At 51.1% G+C, this 26,200-nt stretch overlaps 1 protein-coding gene across 1 annotated transcript; it reads right to left on the reverse strand.

The window, feature by feature from the left end:
- Positions 1-453: 453 nt before the first annotated feature.
- LOC131899699 (uncharacterized) lies at positions 454-24,695 on the reverse strand (the record flags this gene model as incomplete). Its single annotated transcript, XM_059251180.1, is given in 4 exon segments — positions 454-1,519; positions 1,610-4,969; positions 5,108-5,249; positions 24,560-24,695. Coding segments are annotated over 4 exon segments (4,704 nt in total), but the record flags the coding sequence as incomplete, so codon positions are not given.
- Positions 24,696-26,200: the final 1,505 nt, after the last annotated feature.

The following is a 26,200-nucleotide window of genomic DNA, read 5'->3' on the forward strand; positions in this document are numbered from 1 at the left end:
TGCTGCGCCAGTGGTCTCGCAGCCCCATTTGGCACAGAAAAAAATCTCCTTCCCCCCCGCATTTCTTTGCGAGGGCCCAACCCCTCCCATCCCCCGGACAAACATAAAAGTCCGACTGGGCGAATATACATCTTGCTTGAGGGTGACGGCATCCCGGATCCGGCCAATGCACCCCCCCCGGGTGGATGGAGGAGTTTAAGGCATCAGGCTTAATGCCCTCAACTCCCCAAAATCCCGAATTCAATGCCAACTGACAGAAATCAGGGGTTGGGGGGGGCCACCATGTAAAGGGGGTATGGAGGGCGGTCGTCTGCCAGGCCGTCTCCCCAGTTTGTGAGATGACCTGCCAAGTGAGTTTCTTGACTAGGTGCGGGCTCTCTGCCGCCCTAGTCCCCTGGGGATAGACTGAGCTCAAAAGGAGGGGAAGGAGGAGGGGGAGCCGCGGGCCAACCTTATTTTTAGGGGGTTCTGTGAGCGGTACACTGTCCATGTTGATTCTCTGGATCCTGCTGGGTCGTTCTCCCCGGCAGCCTTCACATGAGAGGCGTGGATCCATGCAGCAATCCCGTCGACCTTGAGTGCAGTGGGGGTGGTCAGCAAGACAGTGTAGGGCCCCTTCCACCGTGGCTCTAGATTCGTAGTCTGGTGGCGCCGAACCCAAACGGAGTCCCCAATCTGGAAAGGGTGGGGGACCACCGGCTTGTCCAGCTGCTCTCGGTAGGCTTTAGCCAAGGGTTTCCAAATCTCCTTCTGCACCAGCTGGAGGGCCTGTAGATGTGCCTCCAGAGTGGGGCTGGTGGCAAAAGATGAGATATCAGGATGGAGAAATTTCACGACTGGAGGTGGGGCCCCATATAGAATTTCAAAAGGGGTTAGGCCGTGCGGCCCAGGAGTATTCCGGGCTCGGTAAAGAGCCAAGGGGAGTAGGAGCACCCAATCTCTAGTGCCAGTTGCAAGCGTTAATTTGGTTAAAGTCTCCTTGATTGTCCTATTAGATCGCTCTACCTGTCCTGAACTCTGGGGGCGGTATGCGCAATGGAGTCTCCAGTCCATCCCCAACAGTTTGGCCACCTTCTGACTTACCTGGGAGACGAAGGCAGGCCCATTGTCTGACCCCAATATCTGAGGCATCCCATACCTTGGGAAGATTTCCTCCAACAGTTTCTTTGTGACTATATTAGCCGTCTCATTCTTGGTTGGAAATGCCTCAATCCATCCTGAAAAGGTGTCCACAAAGACCAGGAGGTACCGGTATCCATAGAGTCCGGGTTTTACTTCTGTAAAGTCTATCTCCCAATGCACACCGGGACGGTGGCCCCTCAAACGGGCTCCTTTGGCTAGATGTGCTTTACCTGCATTGACCTGGGCACATGCGGGGCAGGTAGAGGCCACCCGTCGGAGCACCCGATTCTGGTTTAGCAGAATTGTCCCGGTGTTTTCTCTGTCTATCAGGGCCTTTATTTTTGTCTCACTTAGATGAGTTAGGGCATGGAGGAATTGTAACATATGGTGGGTGTGAGAGGTGGGCATCACTATCCGGTTCCCCAGTAGGTAGGCTTGTCTCTGTGGGTCCCAGCCCGCCCCCATTTTCTTTGCTAGCTCATGGTCTTCGGGGCTGTAGGGCATGGGCTCTCTCCCGGGTGGAGGAGGCTCTGGAGTGTCCTGTATAGCCATTAACTGGCTATTCCCTATCGGCTGGGATGCCACTGTCCGGGCAGTCAAATCCGCCAGCCGGTTCCCCTTGGCTATCTTGGAGTTGTCTTTTTGGTGCCCCGGGCAGTGGACAATGCTGAGCTGGAGCGGGAGAAACAGGGCCCGCAGGAGGTCCAGGATTTCCTTTTTGTTCTTGATCTCTTTACCTGCGGATGTGAGCAGGCCCCTCCGTCGGTAGATTTCACCATGGACATGTGCAGTGGCAAAGGCGTATCTGCTATCTGTATACACGATGAGTTTCTTACCTTCTGCCATCCGAAGGGCCTGGGTGAGGGCGATCAGTTCCGCCCGCTGAGCCGAAGTCCCAGGCGGGAGGGCCGAGGCCCATACCACTTCGGACTCGGTGGTAACAGCTGCCGCGGCCCTGTGTTCTCCTCCGTCCAGGTAGCTGCTCCCATCTGTGTACCAGACGACATCTGGGTTCTTGAGCGGCTGATCTGTTAGGTCGGGGCGAGTGCCATGCGCCTCGGCTAAAATCTGGAGGCAATCATGCTCTATGGATGGGCTAGGCAGCGGCAGCAAGGTGGCAGGGTTAAGGGAGACAACGGGTCCGAACGTGACCCGGTCTGAGTCCAAGAGTAAGGCCTGGTAGTAAGTCATTTGGGCGTTGGAGAGCCATCTGTCTGGTGGTTGTCGGACCAAGGCCTCCACGGCATGGGAGGCCAGTACAGTCAGGGGCTGACCCAGGGTCAGTTTCCCGGCATCCTTGAGTAGAACTGCAATGGCTGCCACCATGCGGAGGCAGGGAGGCCATCCTATGGCCACAGGGTCCAATTTCTTGGACAAGTATGCCACAGGTCTCCTCCAGGGTCCCAGTCTTTGCACCAGCACCCCTTTAGCAAAGCCCGAGTTCTCATCTACAAACAGTTCAAAGGGTTTGGTAAGATCTGGCAGACCCAGAGCCGGGGCCTCAAGTAAGGCCTTCTTGATCTGTTGGAATGCTTCCTGCTGCTTCTCTCCCCATTGGAACATTACCCCTGGTTTTGTGAGGGGATATAGGGGGGCGGCCAATTCAGCGAACCCGGGGATCCATAAGCGACAGTATCCAGCCGTACCCAGGAATTCCCGAACCTGGCGGGGGCTGCGAGGAGGGGGAATAGAGAGTATTGTCTCTTTCCTGGCCTCCGTCAGCCATCTCTGTCCCCCAGTCAGGGTATAGCCCAGGTACGTGACCTTGTCTCGGCAAATTTGTGCCTTTCTGGCCGAGGCCCTGTAGCCCTTCTGTCCAAGCCTGGCCAGTAAAGCCCGAGTGCCCTCTAGGCACTCGGCCCGACTCCTGGCGGCCAGGAGTAAGTCGTCTACGTACTGGAGCACGGTCAGGGTTGGATGCTCGACCCGGAACCCAGCCAGATCTGCATGCAGGGCCTCATCAAAGAGGGTTGGGCTATTTTTGAAGCCTTGAGGGAGCCGTGTCCAGGTCAGCTGTCCCGAGAGTCCCTCTGGGTCTCTCCATTCAAAGGCAAACAGTAGTTGGCTTTTAGGGTGCAGTCTCAAGCAGAAGAAGGCATCTTTTAGGTCTAATACCGTGTACCAGACGTGCGTCGGTGGGAGGGTACTCAGGAGGTTGTAAGGGTTGGGCACCGTGGGGTGTATGTCCTCCACCCGCTTATTGACCTCTCTCAAATCCTGGACTGGCCTGTAGTCCCCTGTCCCCGGTTTCTTTACGGGTAAGAGAGGGGTATTCCATGGGGACTGACAGGGCTTTAGTACCCCTTGGTCCAGGAGCCTCCGGATATGGGGTTTAATTCCCTCATGGGCTTCCCGTGACATTGGGTATTGTCTAATTGAGACGGGAGTCGCGGAGGCCTTTAATGAGATCATCAGCGGTGGCTGATCGTGTGCCAACCCCAGACCCCCCGTCTCTGCCCAGGCTTGAGGAAACTCTTCTAACCAGTTCTGTAATTCCTCAGGGGCCTTTTTCGAGGGTTCTGACTCAAACAAACGGTATTCTTCTTCTAGATTGAGGGCCAGGATTTGTAGAGGGCCCCCTCTAGGACCCGTGACCCTTGGTCCCTCTTCATCAAAATAGATTTGTGCTTTTAGCTTGGTTAATAGATCCCGTCCTAACAGCGGATGGGGGCATTCAGGTATGTGCAGAAAGGAATGGGTTACTTGCCCTGAAGCCAGTTGAACCTTTCTCTCGGTAGTCCAGTAATATCTCCTGTTTCCAGTTGCCCCTTGTACCAGTGCAGAATGCCGGCTAAGGGGCACTCCGGCATGGGTTAGGACTGAATGTTCAGCACCAGTATCAACCAGGAAGGTCACGGGCTGCCCCCCGATCTTGAGGGTTATCCTAGGCTCAGGGGGGGGCTCCTGGCCTCGACCCCCCTAGTCCTCCAGACTAAGGAGGTCCGCAGTCTTGGGCTTGGGCCGGCGGGGTCCTTGTGGCTTCTTGGGACATTCCCGGGCCCAGTGTCCCTTCTCCTTGCAGTAAGCACATTGATCTTTATCTAGGGGTGGCCTCCTTCGTCCTCCCGGCCTATCTCCCTCTCTCCGCTGTCCCTGGGATACAACGGCGGCCAAAACTTTCTTTATCTCTCTATGCTGTTTCCTATCCCTTTCCTCTTGTTTCTGCTATCTCTTTTCCTCTCGCTCTTCAGGAGTTTCTCTCTTATTAAATACTTTCTCTGCTTCCTTCACTAGGTCTGGCAACCCTAACGCCTGTAGACCCTCCAACCGCTGCAATTTAGTTCTGATATCTGAGCTAGACTGATAGATAAATGATAGGATAATACCTGGAGCCTGACCTGGGTCTTCCGGATCATACGGAGTATACATCCTATAAGCTTCCTTCAATCTTTCTAGAAATGCAGTGGGTGTCTCTTCCTTTCCCTGTATTACATTTCTAACCTGAGCCAAATTAGTAGGCCTTCTAGCGGCCGCTCGGAGACCCGCTAAGAGCAACTGGCGATAGAGGCGTAGATGCTCCCTACCTTCAGGCGTATTGAAATCCCAGTTAGGGCGAGTCAAGGGAAAAGCCGCATCGATGATGTTCGGGAGTTGGGTGGGCCTCCCGTCATCGCCCGGAACCTGTTTCCGGGCCTCCAGGAAAACTCTCTGCTTTTCCTCCACTGTCAAGAGGGTCTGCAGGAGCTGCTGACAATCGTCCCAAGTTGGCCTGTGAGTCACTAGGATGGATTCAATTAGGTTAGTTAAAGCAACGGGGTCCCTGGAAAAAGGGGGGTTATGTTGTTTCCAGTTATAAAGGTCTGAAGCAGAGAAGGGCCAGTATTGTAGTTGTTGGTTCAGCCCTTCTCTGAGTGGGAAAGCTTGGGACTCAGTAGGGGGTCCCTCCCGGTGGCCGCGGAGGCGGCCGGCAATGGGGGATGACACCTCATCTTCCTTGTCTTCATCTGAGGTCCTGCTGGTTGGAGAAACCTTAGCATCTGCCAACGGCCGGATGGCGGCCGCTAATGCGGCCGCCGCCTCCACCGCGGCTGCGGGAGCCATCCCTGCGGCGGCGGGAGCCGCTGTCGCTCCGCCGGGTCGCCGAGTGGGTCCAGCCTGATAAGGAGGGGGCTCCTCTACCAGGAGATCTATGAGAGGGGAGTTAGGGTCCGGGGGAAGGACAGGGGGCTTGGGGGTCTCCTTGTGAGGGAGCACAGGGTAGAGGGAAGAGTCCGGGTTGAGGGGTGCGGAGGGCCCAGAGACTGGAGGGGGCTGTGGAAGGAAAGGCTTGACCCATGAAAATGGATTTTCGACCAGAGATCTCCAGATGGCAATGTATGGGGCCTGGCCGGGGTGTCCATTAGGACTAGGGGCAAAAACCTTGCCCTCCACCTGTGAAATAAGAGAGAGGTTAAAGGATCCCTCTCGCGGCCAGCCAACATTCATCATGACCCATTCGGCCTCGCAGAGGGTGATCCATTTTTTCTTTTTAACAATGACACCTTCACTGTTTCCTCGGGCCTTAACATCGGACCAGTGGTCCGTGGTTAGGCTTAATGGGGTGGTGACGGTCTGTCCCATGGTGGTCTCTAGATAAAGGAGTGTTAGACAAGTAACGATAAACAAAAAGACAACACAGACGACAGAAATTTGCGCTGCGCGGCTTCGGCGTAAAACCGAAAGCAGAAATTCAGACGGGGAAGCGGAGGAACCTCGATCTCCGTCCCCTACCAGAAATTCAGACGGGGAAGCGGAGGAACCTCGATCTCCGTCCCCTACCAGCACCACGTATCCCTCTGATACGGGAGTGGCCCCGAAAAACCGTGCCCCAGAGGGGACTTCAGTGACCCGTGGAACGTCTTCCAGGGTCGCGGTGGGCAAAGTCCGAGCTCGTCAGCTCCTTCAGCCCCCACCGACTCAGACCTGACTTAGGGCGCCCAACGAAAACAGAAAACAAATAGACGGACTGAGACAAGACAAACAGTGGCCGGCCAACTTACCTCCTGACAGTGGGTCGGTGGTCCTGAGGCAGGGGGTCTCAATTCCCGGCCAATGCACCAACTGAAAGACCCCCGAAGGCAGTCTTCCCTCAGGAGAGACCCTCGCCTCCAAGGAAGACACCGAGACCACGAATCAGATGCAAACAGCAAGAGGCTTTATTCAGGAACACGGGTACCCGGGGCGACACAGACTCTCGAGAAGCTCAAGGGACTGGCGCGCCCACGGGCTGGAGCAGAGGGTTTTTATAGGGTCGGGCACGGGTACAGAAACAAGAAGCCTGGTTACAGAGTCTTGATTGGATGATGCAAATGAGGCCAGTTCTGATTGGATGATTCATATGAGGCCAGGTTCGAACCCAGGTCAGCTCGTGGTTTCTCCCCAAGCTCGCCCACGCCTAGCTTCTGTCTAGGGTACAGGGTGTTTTTCTGACCTTTTAGTTCCTTGCTCTGGGGCCTGGTGGCTAAGTACAAATGTTCTGTTTATCCCATGTCCGTTAACTGAACTCCTCAGTACCTCTCAGGCTTTATTCATAAGCAGCTGAGCTAAGCTATGTTAGGCGGGGAGGCTGGGGGTCTTTCACAACCATGTGCATTGGCTTTTCAGGCAGGGGCCCTGTTCGACAGGGCAGGCCTGAGCTGTCTGTAGCACCGACTTTAAGCAAGTAGCTCAAGGTTAGTCCGGCCTGAGGCCAAGCCGACCTGAGCCCAGGCTAGGGAGCCGGCCACCCTGGCGGGAAACCGGACCTGCTGCCAAGCCAAGTTAAGTGGTTTTTAATGGATTCTTGTCACGTTGGGCGCCAAATGTAGATGTAACCAACCATCTTATTAAATAAGAAACACAGAGCCGATTCAGAGAAGAAAACCAAGAGGTCAGAGCTAAGAGCCTCACCCTTCCTGACTGAGCGATCCTCTTCAGCCAAGAGAGCTCCCCAAAAAGAGGGACCTACTTCCTGTGTGTATGTCTTTATATAGTCTAGCTGTTCTGCCTTCTCATTAGTTGTAAACCCAAACACGTGACTGCCTCGTCACTGTCTGCATGTACAGCCCTCCAGGTCCTCTATGGTATTGAGATTAAATGCGTGCGCCACTGCCGCAAGGCACTTGCTATGGCTCTAATAGCTCTGACCCCTGGGCAACTTTATTTATTAACATACAATTAAAATCACATTTCAGTACAATAAAATACCACCACAGGACACCACACAGTGTTGGGGCCGGGGGAGGGGCTTGGCCTGCCTCTACTAAATGTACTTCACAGTGGGAGGCCTTGCCTGCTTGTAGGAGGAAATGGGGGGTGGGTTGGGAGGGGGAGGCTGGGACGGTGGGAGGAGGGAAGAGGGGGAATCTTCGGTATGTAAAATGAATAAAAAAATTTTCTTAATAAAAATTTTTAAATTAAATTAAAAAAACCCTCAGGAGGCCTGAGTTGGGCAGCAGTGGCACATGCCTTTAACCCCACCACTTGGGAGGCAGAGACAGGTGGATCTCTGTAATGGTATTTACTCTGCCCATGAACTTGGGCCATAGGGCCTGAAGGAGGTGGTGCTTCTTGTTGTAGGTGACCTTTTAAAAGGAAAGGGAGAAGGGTCATGAGCCCCTTCTCCCTGCTGCCTGCTACCTGGTCTGATCAAACTGCCAGGTGGATTCATTCCCATTCAGATCAGAGGATGACTTCAGCTGTCTACTCTGTTCTCTATTTGTGAGTGTATTTCCTCAATTTACCCTAAAAAATTTCTCTAATACTTCTTAGTCAGACTCCCGTGGATTTATCGCATTACATCTCTGAGTTTGAGGCCAGCCTGGTCTACAGAGAGAGTTCCAGGACAGCCAGGACTGTTAAAAAGTGATACCCTTCTCCAGAAAAAGGAAACAAGAAAGAAAGAGAGAGAAACACAAGGAAGAAAAACATTCAGGGGGCCTGGCCTCTATGTGGAAACAACAACACCTGCTACATATATCCAATATGCAAATGTTTACTGGCCAATTAAAAACACTGGCCCCTTTCCCTTCAGGAACTGTTGGAGGATAAACAAGGACAGTATATGGTGTATACTAGAATTTTAGTCAGAAGATTAGGATTGTAAAAAAAAAAAAAAGAAAGAAAGAAAGAAAAACGTTCTAGCTAGAGATATACATCAATTTTGGAGAGTTTACCTGGCATGCAGAGGACTGTGAATTCAGTCTCTATCAAGACAAAGAAACAAATAAAACAATCCTAAAACTTCATGAAGTTATATACAATCAAAAGTAAAACTATTAGAAGTTATATATGTATTTAATACATCAGAAACACACACACACACACACACACACACACACACACACACACACACACACCACACATTTCACTGGGGTAATGCACACCCCTAATCTGGTTCCACACACTTACACTGCCATTGCAAATTGCACCTCCCTTTTTAGTGGTCTCTGCTGAGTGAAAATCACACAGAGGAAGACAATTTTAAATGCATCCTAACAAGAAAGAAACATTATTGACTGATGCACTATCTCTTTGTATTTGTTTGTGGTACACACACATGCATGTGTTGGCATGCGTAGGCACGCATGTGATTTCTTTTCTTTAAGTTGTAGTGCCTGGTGAGATTTTCACCATCCACATTGGTATGCAAACTGATACTGTCATTGTGTAGGCCTTGTTTAGGTGACCATAGTTTCCCCATCGACATAGAAGACACCTTTTCATCTCAGACATCCTGGTCCTCTGGCTCTTACAATCTTTCTGCCCCATCGTTCAAAATATTCCCTAAGCCTTTGGTATAGGGGTTGTACTGTAGATATATTCATTAGAGATGAGCCCCCCCCCCAGTCAGTCATTCTCAACAATTTCCCCGGTTCTGCATTTCTGTACTAGTCTCCCTCTGCTGCAAACCAAGCTCATCTGTGCATGTAAGGATACGTATTCAGAATGCAGCTGGAAAGTGTCCTGGTCTAGAAAGTGGCAGTAGTGGGCTCCCTCTAGTCCTCAGGACCTCACTGTCTTCTGTTTGTTTGTTTGTTGTCTTCACATGACTTGTTTAGTTTTGTTTGTCATTGTATATTGCTGCAGTAGGTTTTAGGATTTGTTTGTTTGTTTTTCCTCTTTATGCTGATTTAAAATTTCTCCACTACAATATATTTTTATCATGTTTTTACACTACTCCAACTCCTCCCAGATCCATTTGTCCTGTCCAACTATTCCATAGTACTGGGTCTGTCCTGGAGTGTGGTTGATACACCCAGTGACAATCCATTGTAGAGAACTGGTTGTCCCTTTGCCAGCAGGTGTCAATTGCAAATACCTACATGGTTAATGGTGAGACCCTGTGTCCATTTCCCTTCCTCAGTGCTGGGACCCAGGCTGGCTTGAACCTGTACAGGTCCTGTTCCTGTTGCCACAGTCTCGGTGAATTCACATGTGTCCTGTTTTTCCAAAAGACACTTTTTCCTTTGAGTCACCTCTGCTTCTGGCCCTTACAATCTTTTCTCCTCCTCTTCTACATACATCCCTGAGCCTTGAGAAGAAGCTTTTGATAAAGACATCACATTTTGCACTAAGTGCTCCAAAGTCTCTCACTCTCTGCACATTGTCCATTCATGGTTCTCCATGTTAATTCTCATATGCTGCAAGAAAAAGCATCTCCAATGTGTGTTGAGTAGGTACTGATCTATGGGTTTAGCAGTATCTCATTAAGAGTCAATTTATACCTATAGCTATGGTCCTTTACAAGATCAATAGTAGTAGCTTTTCCTGTAGACCCATGATCTAAGTAGTCTCAGAGTCCTGGACTCTTTAACAGTGCCAGGTTTGGGTTCCACTTCATGGAGTAGGTCTTAAATCAATCAAAATTGGTTGATCACTCCCATAACATTTATGCCACTATCACACCAGTATATCTTACAGACTGGTTGCTGTTGTAAGTCAGTTTTGCTAGCTGGGTGATGTGGATGATTACCTTTCTCCTTTGGTAGGCTTTAAAGTACCTTCTAGTACCATGAAGTATAGTCAGTAGAGGTGAATATTCTAGTTGGGCTCCAGTTCGATTTTAATTTTAGAGATCGTACCTGTTAAGCAATGGCCCTGATTTCAATCTCCAGAAATAACAAACAAAATCAAAAATAAAAACAGGACTCAGGTTCCCCCTAGTATCTCCTGTCAGCCCTTTTAACCTTTCCTCATCTCATAGAAACAGGGATGTTTCAACATACGAAAATAAGTCAATATAATCCACCATATAAACAAACTGAAAGAAAAATTCCCACATGATCATCTCATTCGACACTGAAAAAGCCTTTGACAAAATCCAACACACTTTCATGATAAAAAGTCTTGGAGAGATCTGGGATACAAGGGCATATTTAAACATAATAAAGGCAAAATACACCAAGCCAATAGCCAATATTCAATTAAAACTTTTGTTATGATATTAATGGTCATATAGAGTACTAACAAATTCTAGAAAAAATTCATCTAGCTGCCTGTACATGTTTTCTTGTTTGAGTCTCTATCTGCATCAGTTTTATGTAGGGAATCATGACCATTCCTTAAGGCAATTTTAATGTCTCCAAAAAGATCATGGGGTCCCACAACAACAATTCCACATGGACAATAATAATACCACTAAGCTGACAAACATCACCCAGAGATCGTCTTTGGACTACAAAATGCTCAGGACAATTTTGAGATAGCCTGCTGAGATGATCCAGCCTCACAGACTACTTGATCTTGAGATAAGCCCTGCACTTTTGCATTATGCAGAGACTGGACAACAAACAAGTAATTTTCAGAGCATGACGCCCACATTCCCAAGAGGTGGGGTGGATGGTTTTTGGTCATTCCATGGATTTTGGATAATTGTCATTGTTTAGGATGATTGGTTACAAGTTGTTATTGTTGATAGTCAGGAAAAAGGCTAAACAAAGGAGATTAGATTTAGGGTTCTTGCTTGAAAAAAAGAGGAGATAAACAATAGATAGATTATTGAATCTAGTCTGAATAAAAAAGATATGGAAATGATAGAATAAAGGGTAGATTATTGAATCTACTCTGAAAAGAAAAAAGAGGGATATGGATATGATAAGATAAAAAGATAGATTATTGAATCTACTTTCAGAGGGCAACTACTAGTTTAAGTATTTAACATTGGATTGAATTTTTGTACATTGTATACAAATTATGCATATTGCAATAGATTTGAGATTGGTTTATCTAGATTTGATGAGATAAAAAGGTAGATTATTGAATCTACTTTTAAAAGGCAACTACTAGACTAGTTTTTAATATTTTACAGTGGATTGGATTTTTGTATATTGTATACAAATTTTGTATATTGATACAAATTTTGTTAGAATATATATTGTACATACATTTCTAATCTTGTTCAAGGTATTGTACCTATACAGTTCATTTAACAATGTAATGCAAATTGCTAGTTCTTGAAAGTTATTATTACCAAATATTTAGGATATAAGTAATATAACTTGATAGTTAATCATTACAATTAAACTTGTAGTATTATTAGGTATGTTTTCAAGGTCAAGCAGAGATATATTTTAGATATGCAGCTCATCTTCAAACACTTCAGAGATCTGCAGAATATGGCATCTTAGATGTTTTAATAACAGATATTTTTTTTTCCTTTTTTATGACAATGAGACATGTCTGCTCCTGGCAGCACCAGTCTACTTCAGAGAAAATGATGGGCATTGAAGAAACGCCACATGAAGTTTACTTTCAATGTGGCAAATTTAGCCACTGGGGAAGAAAGTGCCCTTGCATCGACTCCTGACAGTATGCTGTCCAAAATGGACAAGTAGGACACAAAATAAAGTACTGCTGATCCTTGCCAAGACAAGGTAGGAAGGCTCTTTAGAAAAATCCTGCTTCACAAATGAGTCTGTCAGATATGCTAAGCCTGTAGGCTGAAGATGATGCCCCAACGTTTCAGAGAAACCTCAGGTGAGTGTCCAGCAGCCAGATGTTTCTGTCATTTCACAACATTTTTGGAAGTCACTTGTTTGCACTTCCTTTTACTCAGTTAATATAGTTTCCTTCTCGGTCTCTGAGGAAGTTGAAAATTAGGTAGTTATACTTTTCATTGTTACGAAATTCAGAAAAGAAACTCACTGAAGAGGTATGAAGTGTATAAGTTTGAAAGACATCAAAAGATAGTTTTGGTTATGTAAATTAGGAAAGAAGATAAATTAGATACAATCCTTTGGATTCACAAAAATAGGATAGATAATTGAATATTTTCTCTGCATTTGTCAAATGCAAATGGACTAGACATTGTTGATGTACTTATTGCTTGTATGTATTGTATTTAGTTATTGTACTTATTGTATATAGTTTTTCTTATATTAGTTATAATTATTTAAAGTTTTTTATTTTAGACAAAAAGGAGGATGTGGTGATATATTGTGTCCCCCAAAATACTGTGCACCCTAATAAATGTTGTGATATTTTGTTTGTGTTCTGACAAATAAATCTTGCCTGAAGATCAGAGCTAGCCACTAGTAAACCATAGAGGTCTCGTGTAGTGGGTAGCTGTTCCAGCTTTGACCTGGAAGTACTACTCCCATTGAGGCTTCTGGTAACTGTCACACCTATGAGGCAGAACAGAGAGAGGAGCCCTTAAGACACGAGATCCAGATGTGCCTGCTCTCTTGGTTCCTGGATCTTGGAAGCTGGATTTCGACCAAGCTGAGTTCTCCAGAGAACACCGCCAGACTGCGCTACACCTTTCCCAGATCCTGTAACCTATCCCTTTACTTGTAAGTTACCCCACAGAATAAACCTCCCTGTAAACTATGTGGAGTTGCCTTAATACTTCCACCAATAGTCTGGAGGTCTGTACACACAGGAAACAGGAAATGATATGGATAGAAGGAGAGAGGAAGTGATAAAGCTGGGCAGAGACAGGAGCTCAGACCTTTTTGTTCTGAGAAGTTGGAGAGGTAAGAGGTGACTATGGCTACTCCTTTGCTTCTCTGATCTTTCAGCTTTTACTCTGATATCTGACTCCAGGCTTTTATTATTAAGACTAATTAGGATTGCACTTCAGGGGCCTTGCTGTCAGTTTGTGGAGAGCAAACAATAGCCTTGGCAACAGCCCAGATTGTTTGGAGATTCCCCTGGGACTCTTTTGACAAACAACTCAAGTAGATGTAACCAAATCCCAGTAGTGGGAGCTTCATTTGGTGACAAGAGATGGACAGTAGAGACTCTGTTTCCCCCATTATTTTGAGATTTCATTTAGATTTCCTTCATATATGTACATATTTTAGGAAACTTCTACTGTATTAGGTTTCCATACTTCCCCTCAACTGGCCCTTAATTTTAGCTGTCTCTCACTTTATTCCTCCCTCATCTCGATTTCCTCCTCCTCCTCATTTGATCATCCCGATCCAGTCCCCCACCATCCATTCATAAATATCTATTCCATTTCCCTTTCCTAATGAGATATATATGTACCCGCTGTCCCTTAATCTGTACCTAACCTCTGTGGTTGTGTGGATTGTAACTTGGTTATCATTTATTTAATGGGAAGTATCTACATATAAGCAAATACATACCATATTTGTATTTCTGAGTCTAGGTTACCTCCCTCAGGATGATTCATTCATAGTTCCACCTTTTGTCTACAGATTTCATGATGTCATTTTTTATGGCAGATAAATGTTCCATTGTACAAATGCACCATATTTTCTTTATCCATTCCTCTGTTGAGGAATGTCTAGGTTGTTTCCAATTTCTGGCTATTATGAATAGAGCAAGCAGTGAATATGTTGAGCAAGTGTCTCTGTGGTAGAATGAAACATCCTTTGGGTATATGCCCAAGCGTGGTAGTGGTATAGCTGGATTTTGAGATTGATCTATTCCCATCTTCCTGAGGGACCACCACACTGATTTGCACAATGGCTGTTCAAGTTTGCAGTTAAGTAGAATTGAGGACATTTGAGGGATGGTATGGAAACCTAGTTCAGGGGAAACTTCTGAAAATATATGAAGGTGATCCTATTGAAGAGTCCAAATAATGAGGGAGACAGTGTCCCAGTAGACTATGACATGCCACCAAATGAAACTTCAAGTACCAGGACTGTAGTTGCTCATATGAACTACATAGACTGAAGCAGCATGCATGGGGCCTACACTGCTCTGCACCAAGTCCTCTGTCTACATTATAACCTCTGGTTTTCAGTATTTTTATGGGACTCTTGAGTGTGTGAAGGAGTTGGTCTCTGAGTCTTGTGCCTCCTCTTGGGCTCTTTTCCTTCTGTTTGTCTTGTCTCTTCCTCATTCCTCCCCCATCTACTCCTCCTCCATTTCTCTTAAGAAATGGGCAGGCCTCCCAAGGATATTAGCCAACAACGGCATATCAAGTTGCATGTCACCTAGGCACCTCCTCTCCTATTAAGGCTGGACAGAGCAACCCAGTAGGAGGAAAGGGTCCCAAAATCAGACACCAGAGTCAGAGACAGCAGGGAAACAGCCACCCTGCCTGATGCTTAATGTTCAGACAGGAGCAGGGAACCACATATGTGCGTGTGGTGGGAAGACAGCCAACCCGGTTCCTCAAGGTTCTGGCTAGTCGGAAGACAGCGAGCCCTGCCTGTTGCTTTACTGCTCAGACGGGTGCTGGCCATTTGGGAACCCCAAGGCCCTGGCTGGTGGGAAAAGAGCCACCCAGTTTCCTTAAGGACCTGGGCAGTAGGATGACAGCCGCCTCCACCTGATGCTTAACTGCTCAAAAAGGGCGAGTTGTGTGGGAACCCCAAGATCCTCCTGATGGGATGACAGCCACTTAAGGTTCTCATGGCCCGGGCTGTTGGGATGACAGACACCCAGGTTCGTCAGTGGCACAGCTGGTGGAATGACTGACACTCGGGGTCCTCAGGGCTCTGGCTGGTGGGAAGACAGGCACCCCGCCACGTGGTGCTTAACCCCCAGCCACTGCTCAGACAGATGCTAGCTGGCCTGAACCCCGAAGAACCCGGCTGGTGGGATTCCAGCCATCCATGTGTCATGAGTAACTGCTGAGTTGCTGGCTAGTCTTTGGAACACCAGAGGCTCTGGGAGGCAGGAAGAGGCCACCCGTGGTTCTCAAGGCTCTTGGTGGTAAGAAGACAGCCTCCCCTGCCTGATGGTTAATTGCTCAGACATGGGCGAGCTGACTGTGACCCACAAGGCCCCAGCTGGTGGGATGAATGACACCCGGGATCCTCAACACTAGGGCTGGCAGGAAAACGGCTACCCTGCCTCATGCTTAAATGCTCAGACAGTTGCCTGAAGCCCCATGTCTCTGGGTGGCGGGAAGACAGCCTACTCGGGTTCCTCAAGGCCCTGTCTGGGGGGATGTCAGCTACCTGGGGTCTTCAAGGCCCTGGCTGGAGGATGAGAATATCCAGGGTTCCTCAAGGCTCTGCCTGGCAGGGAAACAGCTACCCTGCCTCATGCTTAACTGCTCAGACAGGTGCCGGAACCCCCATGTCTCCAGGTGGTGGGAAGACAGCCTACCCTGGTTCCTCAAGGCCCTGTCTGGGGTGCGTCAGCCACCCAGGGTCTTCAAGGCCCTGGCTGGAGAATGACAGTAGCCCGGGGCCTGAAAGTCTCTGCCTGGTGGGAAAACAGCTACCCTGCCCTATGCTGAACTCTTCAGAAAGGGTCGGAGACGCCCAAAAGGGGTCCTCATGACTATTGCTAGTGGAAAGACAGCCACACCTGCTTGATGAATAAATGCTCAGACAGTTGCTAGGCAGCAGGAACTTGCAAGGCCCAGTCTTGCTGAAAGACTGCCACCCCCAACCTGAGGCTTAACCTCTCAGACTTGGCCACCCTCCGGGGCCTCCCAGGCCCCATCAGGCATAAAGAGAGACACTCAGGGTCCTCAAGGCTCCGGCTAGTGGGAAGATAGTCACTCCTGCCTGATGTTTAACTGCTCAGAAGGATTCTAGCTGTTTGAAAACCGCAAGGCCCTGGCTGGTGGGAAAAGAGCCACCCGGGGTCATTAAAGCCCTGGGTGGTGAGATGCCTGCTAACCAGGGTCCTCAAGGACCTGGCCAGTAGGATGACAGCCACCTCCACATGATGCTTAACTGCTCAGACAAGGGCCAGCTGGCTACGAACCCCAAAGCCCCCACTGATGGGATGAGAGCAACTTAGGGTCCTCAAGGCCCTGGCTTGTGGGATGTCAGCCACCCGGTATCCTCAAGCGTCCAGCTTACATGAAGACAGTCACGCCAACCTAATGCTTACTTGCTGAGAAGAGTACTAGAAGGCCTGGACCCCCAGGTCCCTGCCAGTCGGGAAGACAGCCACCCAGGGTCCTCAAGACTCTGACTTGTGGGAAGATAGGCAACTGTGTATGATGTTTAAATGCTGAGATGGGGGCCAGGTGACCAGGATCCCTACAACCCTCCTGATGAGTAGACAGCCACCCAGGTCCTCGAGGCTTTGGCTGGTGGGAAGACAACCAGCCCTGCATGATGATTAAATGCTCAGATGGAGGCCAGGCGACCAGCATCCCCATGCCCCTGCTGGTGGGATGACAGACACCCAGGGTCCTCAAGCCTCTTGCTGGTGGGAAGACAGGCAGCCCTGCATAACGTCCAAATGCTCAGATGTGGGCCAGCTGACCACGATCCCTATGCCTTTGCTGCCCGGATGACAGCTACCCAGGGTTCTCAAGGTTCCACCTGATGGGAAGACAGCCAACACTACCTGATGCTTAACTGAATTGTGCTAGCCCACGAGGAACCACAGGGACCTGGCTGGTGGAAAGAGAGCCAACCTGGGTGGTGAGATGACAGCCACCCAGGGTCCTCGAGGACCTGGCCGGTAGGATGACTGCCACCTCCACCTGATGCTTAACTGCTCAGACAACGGCCAGCTGGCTGGGAACACCAAGGCCCTCACTGATGGGATGACAGACACTTAGGGTCCTCAAAGCCCTGGCTGGTGGAATGACAGCCACCCAGTGTCTTCAAAGCCTCAGCTGGTGGGTTGAAAGCCACCAGGGGTCCTTAAGTCTCCAGCTCTCAGGAAGACAGCCAACCCAGCCTTAACCTTAACTATTCAGATGTGGGCAAGCTGGCCAGTTAAACCAAGATTCCTGCAGGTGGGGCTGAAAGCCACCTAGGGTCCTGAATCCCCTGGCTGGTGGGATGACAGCCACCTGGGATTTTCGAGGGTCCAGCTTGCCTGAAGACAGCCACACCCACCTGATGCCTAAGTGCTCAGAAGGTGCTAGCCGGCTTGCACCCACAGGTTCATACCAGGCGGGAAGACAACCATTCACGGTCCTCAAGGTTCTGGCTGTTGGAAGACAGACAGCCCTGCATGATGTTTAAATGCTCAGACTTGGGCCAGCTGACTGGAATCCCCATGGCCCTGCTGGCAGCATGACAGCCACTCAGGATTCTCAAGGTCCTAGCTGATGACATGAGAGTCACCTAGAATCCATAAGGCTCCCGATGGCTGAGCACAGCCAGCCCAACCTGATCCTTAACTGCTCGGAAGGGGCCAAGCCGGCTGGGACCACCAAGGCTCCAGCTGGTAGGAACAGAGCCCCGCCCCCCGGTGTCCTCATGCCCTGCTTGGTGGGAAGAGAGCCCCCTAGAGTCCCCAAGGTTCCTGCTTGGTGGGAAGACAGCCACCTGGGGTCCCCAAGGCTCTGGAAGGCATGAAGACATCTACTCTGCCTGATACTTCACTGTTCAGAAAGGGGCTGGGATCCCCATATCTCTGACTGATGGGAAGACAGTCAACTGGGGTCTTCAAGGCCCTGGCTGATGGGATATCGCCCAAAAAGGGTGCTCAAGGCTCTACCTGATAGGAAGCCAGCCAGCCCTGCCTGATTCTTAACAGATCAGCCGGGTGCTAGCTAGCTGGGACTCAGAAAGGCCAAGCAGGCAGGAAGACAGCCACCCCAGCCTGACCCTTAACTGCTCAGACAGGCCAGCCAGCTGAGATGCCCAGGGTTCCAGCTGTTAGGAAGACAGGCAATGGAGGTCCTCATGGCTACCAGCTTGTGGAGAGAGAGCTACCTCTGCCTGATGCTTGACTGCTCATAGGAGAGGTAGGTGACTGCCCCCCTAGGCACTGGCTAACAGGAGGACAGCTACTGTACCTGATGCTTAACTGTGCCTAGTTAAGCATCATATCTCTGGCTGTTGGGAAAAAAGCCACCCGGGATCCTCAAGGCCATATCTGGGGGGAGGGACGTCAGCCACTCGGGGTCTTCAAGGCCCTGGCTGGTAGGATGAGAGTCTCCCTGGGTGCTCAAGGCTACTGCTGGTGGGAAGACAAATACCATGCCTGATGCTTAACTGTCAGACAGAGACTGGGAACCCATATCTCCAGGTGGCGTGAAGACAGCCAACCGGGGTCCTTGAGGCCCTGGGTGGTGGGAATACAGCCATGACTCCCCCAACCCAGCCACTCAGACAGAGGCTAGCTTCTTTGAACCCCTAAGTTTCAGGCTGGTGGAATTTGAGCCATCCAGGCATAATGCTTATCTACTAAGTCCCTGGCTAGCCTTTGGGACCCCAGAAGCTCTGGCTGGCAGGAAGTGGACCACGTGTGGTCCTCAAGGCTCTTGGTGGCAAGAAGACAGCCTCCCCTGCCTGATGGTTAACTGCTCAGACATGGGCCAGCCACGACCCCAAAGGCCCTTGCTGGTAAGATGACAGCCACCCGAGGTCCTCAATGCTCCCCGTTTGTGAGAAGACAGCCACCACTGCCTGATGGTTAACTGCTCAGACATGGGCCAGCTGACCACGACCCCTAAGGCCCTGGCAGGTGAGATGACAGCCACCCGAGGTCCTCAAGGCTTCCCATTTGTGAAAGACTGCCACCACTGCCTGATGCTTAACTGCTCAGATATGGGCCAGCTAACCACGACCCCCAAGTCCCTGGCTTGTGAGATGACAGCCACCCGAGGTACTCAAGGCTCCCAGTTTGTGAAAGACAGCCACCACTGCCTGATGCTTAACTGCTCAGATGGGTGCTAGCTGGCTGGAACGTTCAAGGCCAGGCTGGCTGAAAGACAGCCACCCCGAACTGAGGCTTAACCTCTCAGACTGGGCCAGCCTGCGGGGCCCCCAAGGACCCATCAGTGGGAAGGCAGGCAACTGGGGTCCTCAAGGCCCCAGCTAGTTGGAAGAGAGCCATCCTGCCTGATGCTTAACTGCTTAAACAGGTGTTAGAGGTTCACGAAACCTAAGGCCCTATTCGGTGGGAAGAGAGCCACCTGGGGTCCTTAAGGCCCTGGAAGGTGAGATGACAGCCACCAAGGGTCCTCTAGGACCTGGTCGGTAGGAAGACAGCCACCTCCTCCTCAAGATTAACTGCTCAGACAAGGGTCAGCTGGCTGGCATCCCCAAGGCTTTTAATGATGGGATGAGAGCCACCCAGGGTCTTCAGGGCCCCAGCAGGTGGAATGACAGCTACCAGGGGTCCTCAAGGCTCCAGCTGGCTGGAAGACAAAACCACCCACCTGATGACTATGAGGTCAGAAGGGTGCTAGCCGGCCTGGACTCACAGGTCCCTCCTGCTGGGAAGACAGCTATCCAGGGTCCTCAAGGCTCTGGCTGGTGTGAAGACACCCAGTCCTGAATGATGTTTTAATGCTCAGACTGGGGGCAGTTGACTGGGATCCCCATCGCCCTGCTGGCTGGATGACAGCAACTTAGGGTCTTCAAGGCCCTGGTTGGTGGGGGGGCAGCCACCCAGGGTGTTCAAGGACCCAGTGTGTGGGATGACAGCCACCAGGGTTCCTCAAGGCTCCAGCTGGCTGGAAGAGAGCCAACCCTTTCAGAATATTAACTATTCAGAAGCAGGCAAGCTGGCCAGGTATCCCAAGGCCCCTGCTGTTGGGAAGAGAGCCACCTAGGGTCCTCAAAGCCCTGCCTTGTATGATGACAGCCTCCCATGATCCTCGAGGGTCCAGCTTGCCTGAGGACAGCCATGCCCACCTGATGCCTCTGAGCTCAGAAGGGTGCTAGCTGGCCTGGTCAAACATGTCGGGACCTGTCCCTAAGACAGCCACCCAGGTTCCTCAAGGCTCTGGATGGTCAGAAGACAGCCAGCCCTGCATGATGTTTAAATGCTCAGACTGGGGCCAGCCGACAAGGATCTCCATGGCACTGCTGGCGAGATGACAGCCACCCAGGGTCCTCAAGGTCCTGGCTGGTCACATGAGAGTCACTTGGTGTCCTCAAGGCTCCTGCTGCAAGGACATAGCCACCCCCACCCGATCGTTAACTCCTCAGATGGGGACAAGCCAGCTGGGGCCACCAAGGTCCTGACTGGTGGGAAGAGAGCCACTGTGCTTTCTGAAGGCCCTGGCTGATTAGATGAGAGCCTTCCACCCCACCCCACGTCACAAGGCACCAGCTGGCAGGAAGACAGCGATCCAGGAATGATGTTGAACTGCTCACACCGGGGATAGCAGGCAGGAACCCTGAAGACCCCAGCTGGAAGGAAGAGAGCCACCCCTGCCTGGTGCTTAACTACTCAGAAGGGAGCAAGTCAGCTGGGACCAAAAAGTCCCCAGCTGGTGGGAACAGTGCCACCCGGGGTCCTCAAGGCCCTGCTTAGTGGGAACAGAGTCACCCAGGGTCCCCAAGGCTCCTGCTGGCAGGACTACAGCGACCCTGCCTGATGCTTCACTGTCCAGACAGGGGCTGGTACCCCCAATCCTCAGGCTGTCAGGAAGACAGCCACCCGGGGTCCTCAAGGCCCTGGCTGGTGGGATGAAGCCCAACCAGGGTCCTCAAGGCTGCACCTGATGGGAAGAGAACCAGCCATGCCTGATGCTTAACAGATCATACAGGTGCTAGCCTGCAGAGACTCCTAAGGCCCAGGCAGGCAGGAAGACAGCCACCCCAGCCTGATCCTTAACTACTCAGAAGGCCAGCCCCCCTAGACTCCTAGGGTTCCAGCTGGCAGGAAGATAGCCACCAGCCCTCCTCCCCACCCTCAGACAGAGGCTAGCTTTCCTGAACTCTGATGACCCCTGCTGGTGGAATTCCAGCCATCCATGCATGATGCTTCACTGCTCAGTCACTGGCTAGTCTTTGGGATTCCCAAGGCTCTGACTGGCAGGAAGAGGCCACTTGTGGTTCTCAAGGCTCTTGGTGTCAAGAACACAGCCTCCCTTGCAGGATGGGTAACTGTTCAGACAGGGGCCAGCTGACCACGACCCCCAAGGTCCAGGCTGGCAGGATGACAGCCACCCAAGATCTTGAAGGACCCAGTTTGTGAGAAAACAGCCACTACTGCCTGGTGCTTAACTGCTCAGAGGGGTGCTACTGGCCACGTCTTGCCAAGCAAAGGCTGACTGTAATACAGCCTCCTGCCCCTGTGTCTTAAACTCTCAAATTTGGCCACCCTCTGGGAACCCAAGGCCCCATCTGGCTGGAACACAGCCACCCGGGGTCCTAAAGGCCCTGTCTAGCAGCATGTCAGCCAGTCGGGGTCTTCAAGGCCCTGGCAGGTAGGATGAGATAATCCCGGGGTCCTCAAGGCTCCTGCTGGCAGGAAGACAAGTACCATACCTGATGCTTAACTGTCCAGACAGGGCGGGTCACCCATATCACCCACCCAGGGTCCTGAAGGCCCTGGCTGGTGGAAAGATGCCCAACCAGGGTCCTCAAGGCTCCACCAGACTGGAAGAGAGCCAGCCCTGCCTGATGCTTAACTTCTGAGACTGGTGCTAGCCGGCCTAGACTCCAAAGGCCCAGGAAGGCAGGAAGACAGCCACCCCACCCTGAGACTTAACCTCTCAGACAGGCCAGCCCGCTGAGACCACCAGGGTTCCAGCTGTCAGGACGACAGCCACCAGGGTTCCTCAAGGCTCCAGCTGGATGGAAGACAGCCAACCCTTCCTGAAACTTAACTATTCAGATGCAGGCAAGCTGGCCAGGAACCTCAAGACCCCTGCTGTTGGGAAGAGAGCCACCTAAGGTCCTAGAGGCCCTGCCTTATAGGATGACAGCCTCCCATGATCCTCGAGGATCCAGCTTGCCTGAAGACAGCCATGCCGACCTGATGCCTATGTGCCCAGAATGGTGCTAGCTGACCTGGAACAACAGGTCCTCGCCTGGCGGGAAGACAGCCACCCAGTCCTCTATCCTCAGGTTGGTGGGAAGACAGGCAGGACGACAGCTACTGTACCTGATGCTTACTGTGGAGACCGGTGCCGGGACCCCCATTTCTCCGGCTCTTGGGAGAAAGCCACCTGGGCTCCTCAAGGCCCTGTCTGGCCGGATGTCAGCCACTTGGGGTCTTCAAGGCCCTGGCTGGTAGGATGAGAGTCTCCTGGGGACATCAAGGCTCCTGTTCGCAGGAAGACAAATATCATGCCGGATGCTATACTGTTCAGACAGTTGCCTGGAACCCCATATCTCTGGGAGGCAGGAAGACAGCCAATCGTGTTGCTGGAGGCTCTGAGTGGGGGGAATACAGCAACACCCCTCTCTTCCACCACAGCCATGCTCAGACAGAGGCTACCTTGCTGGAAACCTGAAGAACCGGCTGGTGCAATTTCAGCCATCCATGCATGATGCTTCACTGCTCAGTCACTGGCTAGCCTTTGGGACCCCCAAGGCTCTGGCAGGCAGGAAGTGGGCCACCTGTGGTCCTCAAGGCTCTTGTTGGCAAGAATACAGCCTCCCCTGGCTGATGGTTAATTGTTCAGACATGGGCCAGCTGACCATGACCTCCAAGGCCCTGGCTGGTGAGATGACAGCCACCCGAGGAACTCAAGGCTCCCCGTTTTTGAGAAGACAGTCACCACTGCCTGATGCTTAACTGCTAAGATGAGTGCTAGCTGGCTGGAACCTTCAAGGCTCAGGCTGGCTGAAACACAGCCACCCCCATAAGAGGCTTAACCTCTCAAATTCTGCCAGCCAGCAGACCCCCAAGGCCCCATCAGCAGGAAGACTGCGATTCCTATGACCCTGCTGATGGGTAGACAGCCACCCAGGGTCCTCAAGGCGTCACTTGATGGGAAGTGAGCCAGCCCTGCCTGATGCTTAACTGCTCAGAAGAATGCTAGCTGGCTGGGACTCCCAAGATGCGGGCAGGCAGGAAGACAGCCACCCCAGCCTGACCCTTAACTGCTCAGACAGGCCAGCCTGCAGAGACACCCAGGGTTCCAGGTGTCAGGAATACAGCCACCCGAGGTCCTCACGGCTCCAGGATTGTAGGAAGATAGCCAAAACTGCCTAATGATTGATTGCTCAAAGGGGAGCTAACTGACGGCCCACCTATGCTTTGGCTGGCAGGAAGAGAGACACCCTGGGTCATCCAGACTCCGGCTGCCCGGTAGACAGCCACCCCTACCTAATGCTTAACTACTTAGATGGGGCAAGCCGTCTGGGACATCCATGGCCCAGCTCGTAGGAAAAGGGCCACCTGGGGTCCTCAGGGACCTTGCTGGCTGGATTAGAGCCACCCAGAATCCTCAAGGCTCCAGATGGCTGGCAGGCAGCCACCCTGGTATGATGCTTACCTGCTTAGCCAGGGGTAGCCATCAGGGCCCCCCAGTTTCCTGGATTGTGGTAAGAAAGTCACCCATGTCTGATACTTAAGTGTTCAGACGGGTAGCCAGCCAGCTGGGATTCCCAAGTCCCAGTCTTGTGGGAAGACAGCCACCTCAGCAGGATGCTTAAATGCTCAGAGTGGTACTAGCTAGCTGTGACCCCCAAGGCCTCGGCAGGCAGGAAGAATCCATCCGGGTCTACAAGACTCTGGCTAGTGGAAGGATAGCAACCACAGTCTAATGTTTACTTCTCAGATGGGTGCCAACCTGTAGGGAACCCCAAGGCCCAGGCTGGTGTGATGACAGCAACCCAGTGTTTTCAAGGCCCAGGCTGCTGGGAAGAAGCTACCAGTGTCCTCAAGGCTCAGGCTGGCAGGAAGACAGCCACCCCCACTTGATGCTTAACTGCTCAGATGGAGTCTAGCTGCCCAGGACCCCCAAGGCCCTGCCTGGTGGCAAGACAGCCATGGACCTACCTTGTACCTTTTTGGTGTCAGTCATGTGTGCCTTATTCCTATAACATTTCATATAAGGAAATATGTTTGGAGAAATGGAAGAGATAAAAAATGGAATGGTTCAGTGCTTGGAAAGACACAGAAAGTGAGAAATGAAGATGATGAGGAGTGGCCGAGGTTGTAGGCCTGCTTGCCACCTGGATCCATGGTGACGGTGGTGAGGAGTACACTGAGGGGCTGGTCTGCCTGTTACCCGGTGGCAGGATGTCTGGGCAGGTTGCTGCCAAGAGCCATATCAGGGTCCTTGGCCCTACAGTAGCCAGGGTCTGTGTTGATGTCCATGGCTCCTGTTTCTGTCCAATGCTATGCCAATTCCAGTGGCCTGGGGTGGCTCCTGGGTCTGTGTTTGGGTCCATGATCTAGGCTGCCATTGTACCAATGGGGCGGCCTTTGCTGCTACCTGGGACCATCGTGACATCCAGGCATAGGCCGAGAACCATGTGTGGAACCATGGTCCTAACACAGCCGAAGTCTATGTTGATGCCAATGTCCCATAGTGCGACCAAAGTCCACATGAAGCCTGTGGTCTGGGCCATGGCCTGTGGCTTGTTGGTGTCCAGGGCTACACTGTTACCAGAGATATCCTGCTCCGAGTTGCCAGGGTTACCACTTGGAGAATGGATGTCGACCAGGCCGAACTGCTACCTGAAGCTCATGTCTAGGCCAGTGGCCCAGCTGCAGCTGGGGTCTATGTTGAAGTCTGTGGCCCAGGTTGCCACTAGGGCCAATACAGAAGCCCGGGATCTGGGCCAGAGCCTGTGACTTGGTGGAGTTTGAGGGACGTGCCACAGCAGGGGTCTTATAGATATGGGTAGCCTGCATTGCAACCTGGGGCTATGAGAACATCTGCACCCAGACTGCTACAAAGGGCCATGTCTGGGTCCCAGGCCCTATAGCAGCCAGGGTCCCAATTGACATATGTGGCTCCTCATGAGATCCAGGCCCAGACAATCGTCAAGTCAGATAACAGGATTTCGGTGGCCCTGGGGTGTGTGCAGGCGTCCTTTACCTGAAAGCAATGAGACGAGGACAACTGCTCTACCACCCACTGCAGCTGATCCATCTCGAAAGCCTAATATGTCCTTATTAACTTACTAAAGTTCCATGTTCAGAACATACAGATTTAGGCATTCATTTAAACCCTTTTATGAATTTATTCTTTATTTTTAATTTTTTATTTCAGGTCTCACTTGTAGTGTAGTTTGGCCAGAAACTCACTATGTGGCACAGAATGATCTCAAATTTCTGGCCATCTTCCTGCTCTGCCTCCTCTAGGATTATAGGAATTGGCCACTATGCTTACTGAATGTGTGTGGATGTGTCTGTGTCTTCCACACTTATAAACCTGCTCTCACATGTGTGCAAGCTACATGTGTGCAATGTTTGCCACTTGGCCTGGATCTCATTAGGCAGCCAAGGCTTGCCTCCAACTCCTGATGCTTTTGCCTCTGCCTCCCAAGATCCTGCCTGAGAGACTTGCTGACACCCATCTGCCTATCTCTAACACATATCAAGGCATCTAGGTTCTTAAGCTGAAAATGGAGAACATGGCTCCCCAGTGTAGGGAAATAAATCCCCATTGCTCACTACTGGATTCTTAGTTCTCTGCCTAAATTACACGTTTCTCAGTGGGGATGGGGGCGCTCTGACTGATGGGGAAAAGCCTGCCCTTACTACACTTGACTTGAGCATTCTTCTTTAAACTCTGATAAAAGATTCCAAAAGTTGACCTCCAGTAGTTCCACACAATGTGCTCCCGAGTTTTACCCTTGTAGGTTCTCAGCAGCAGCCGGTCCCCTCCAGATGACCAGATCCTAGCAAACAGATCAAGCATGTCACTCTCCATCCAGATTGAGAACCTTCACCACTTGCCTCCTATTACTGCCTTCATGAATGGGATGTGCCACAGTCCATTTGCCAATAGTGGCTCCCCAGGCAGTGTTTCGGCTTCAGACCTTGTGGGTCAACTGCCTTTGGAAATTAGAGTTTCAATTGTAGGTTAAACTGGACTAATGCCTTTCTGATTCATCTTCCCTCTGAT

This window comes from Peromyscus eremicus, chromosome X, assembly GCF_949786415.1.
Source record: "Peromyscus eremicus chromosome X, PerEre_H2_v1, whole genome shotgun sequence".
In the NCBI taxonomy this organism is placed as follows: Eukaryota; Metazoa; Chordata; class Mammalia; order Rodentia; family Cricetidae; genus Peromyscus; species Peromyscus eremicus.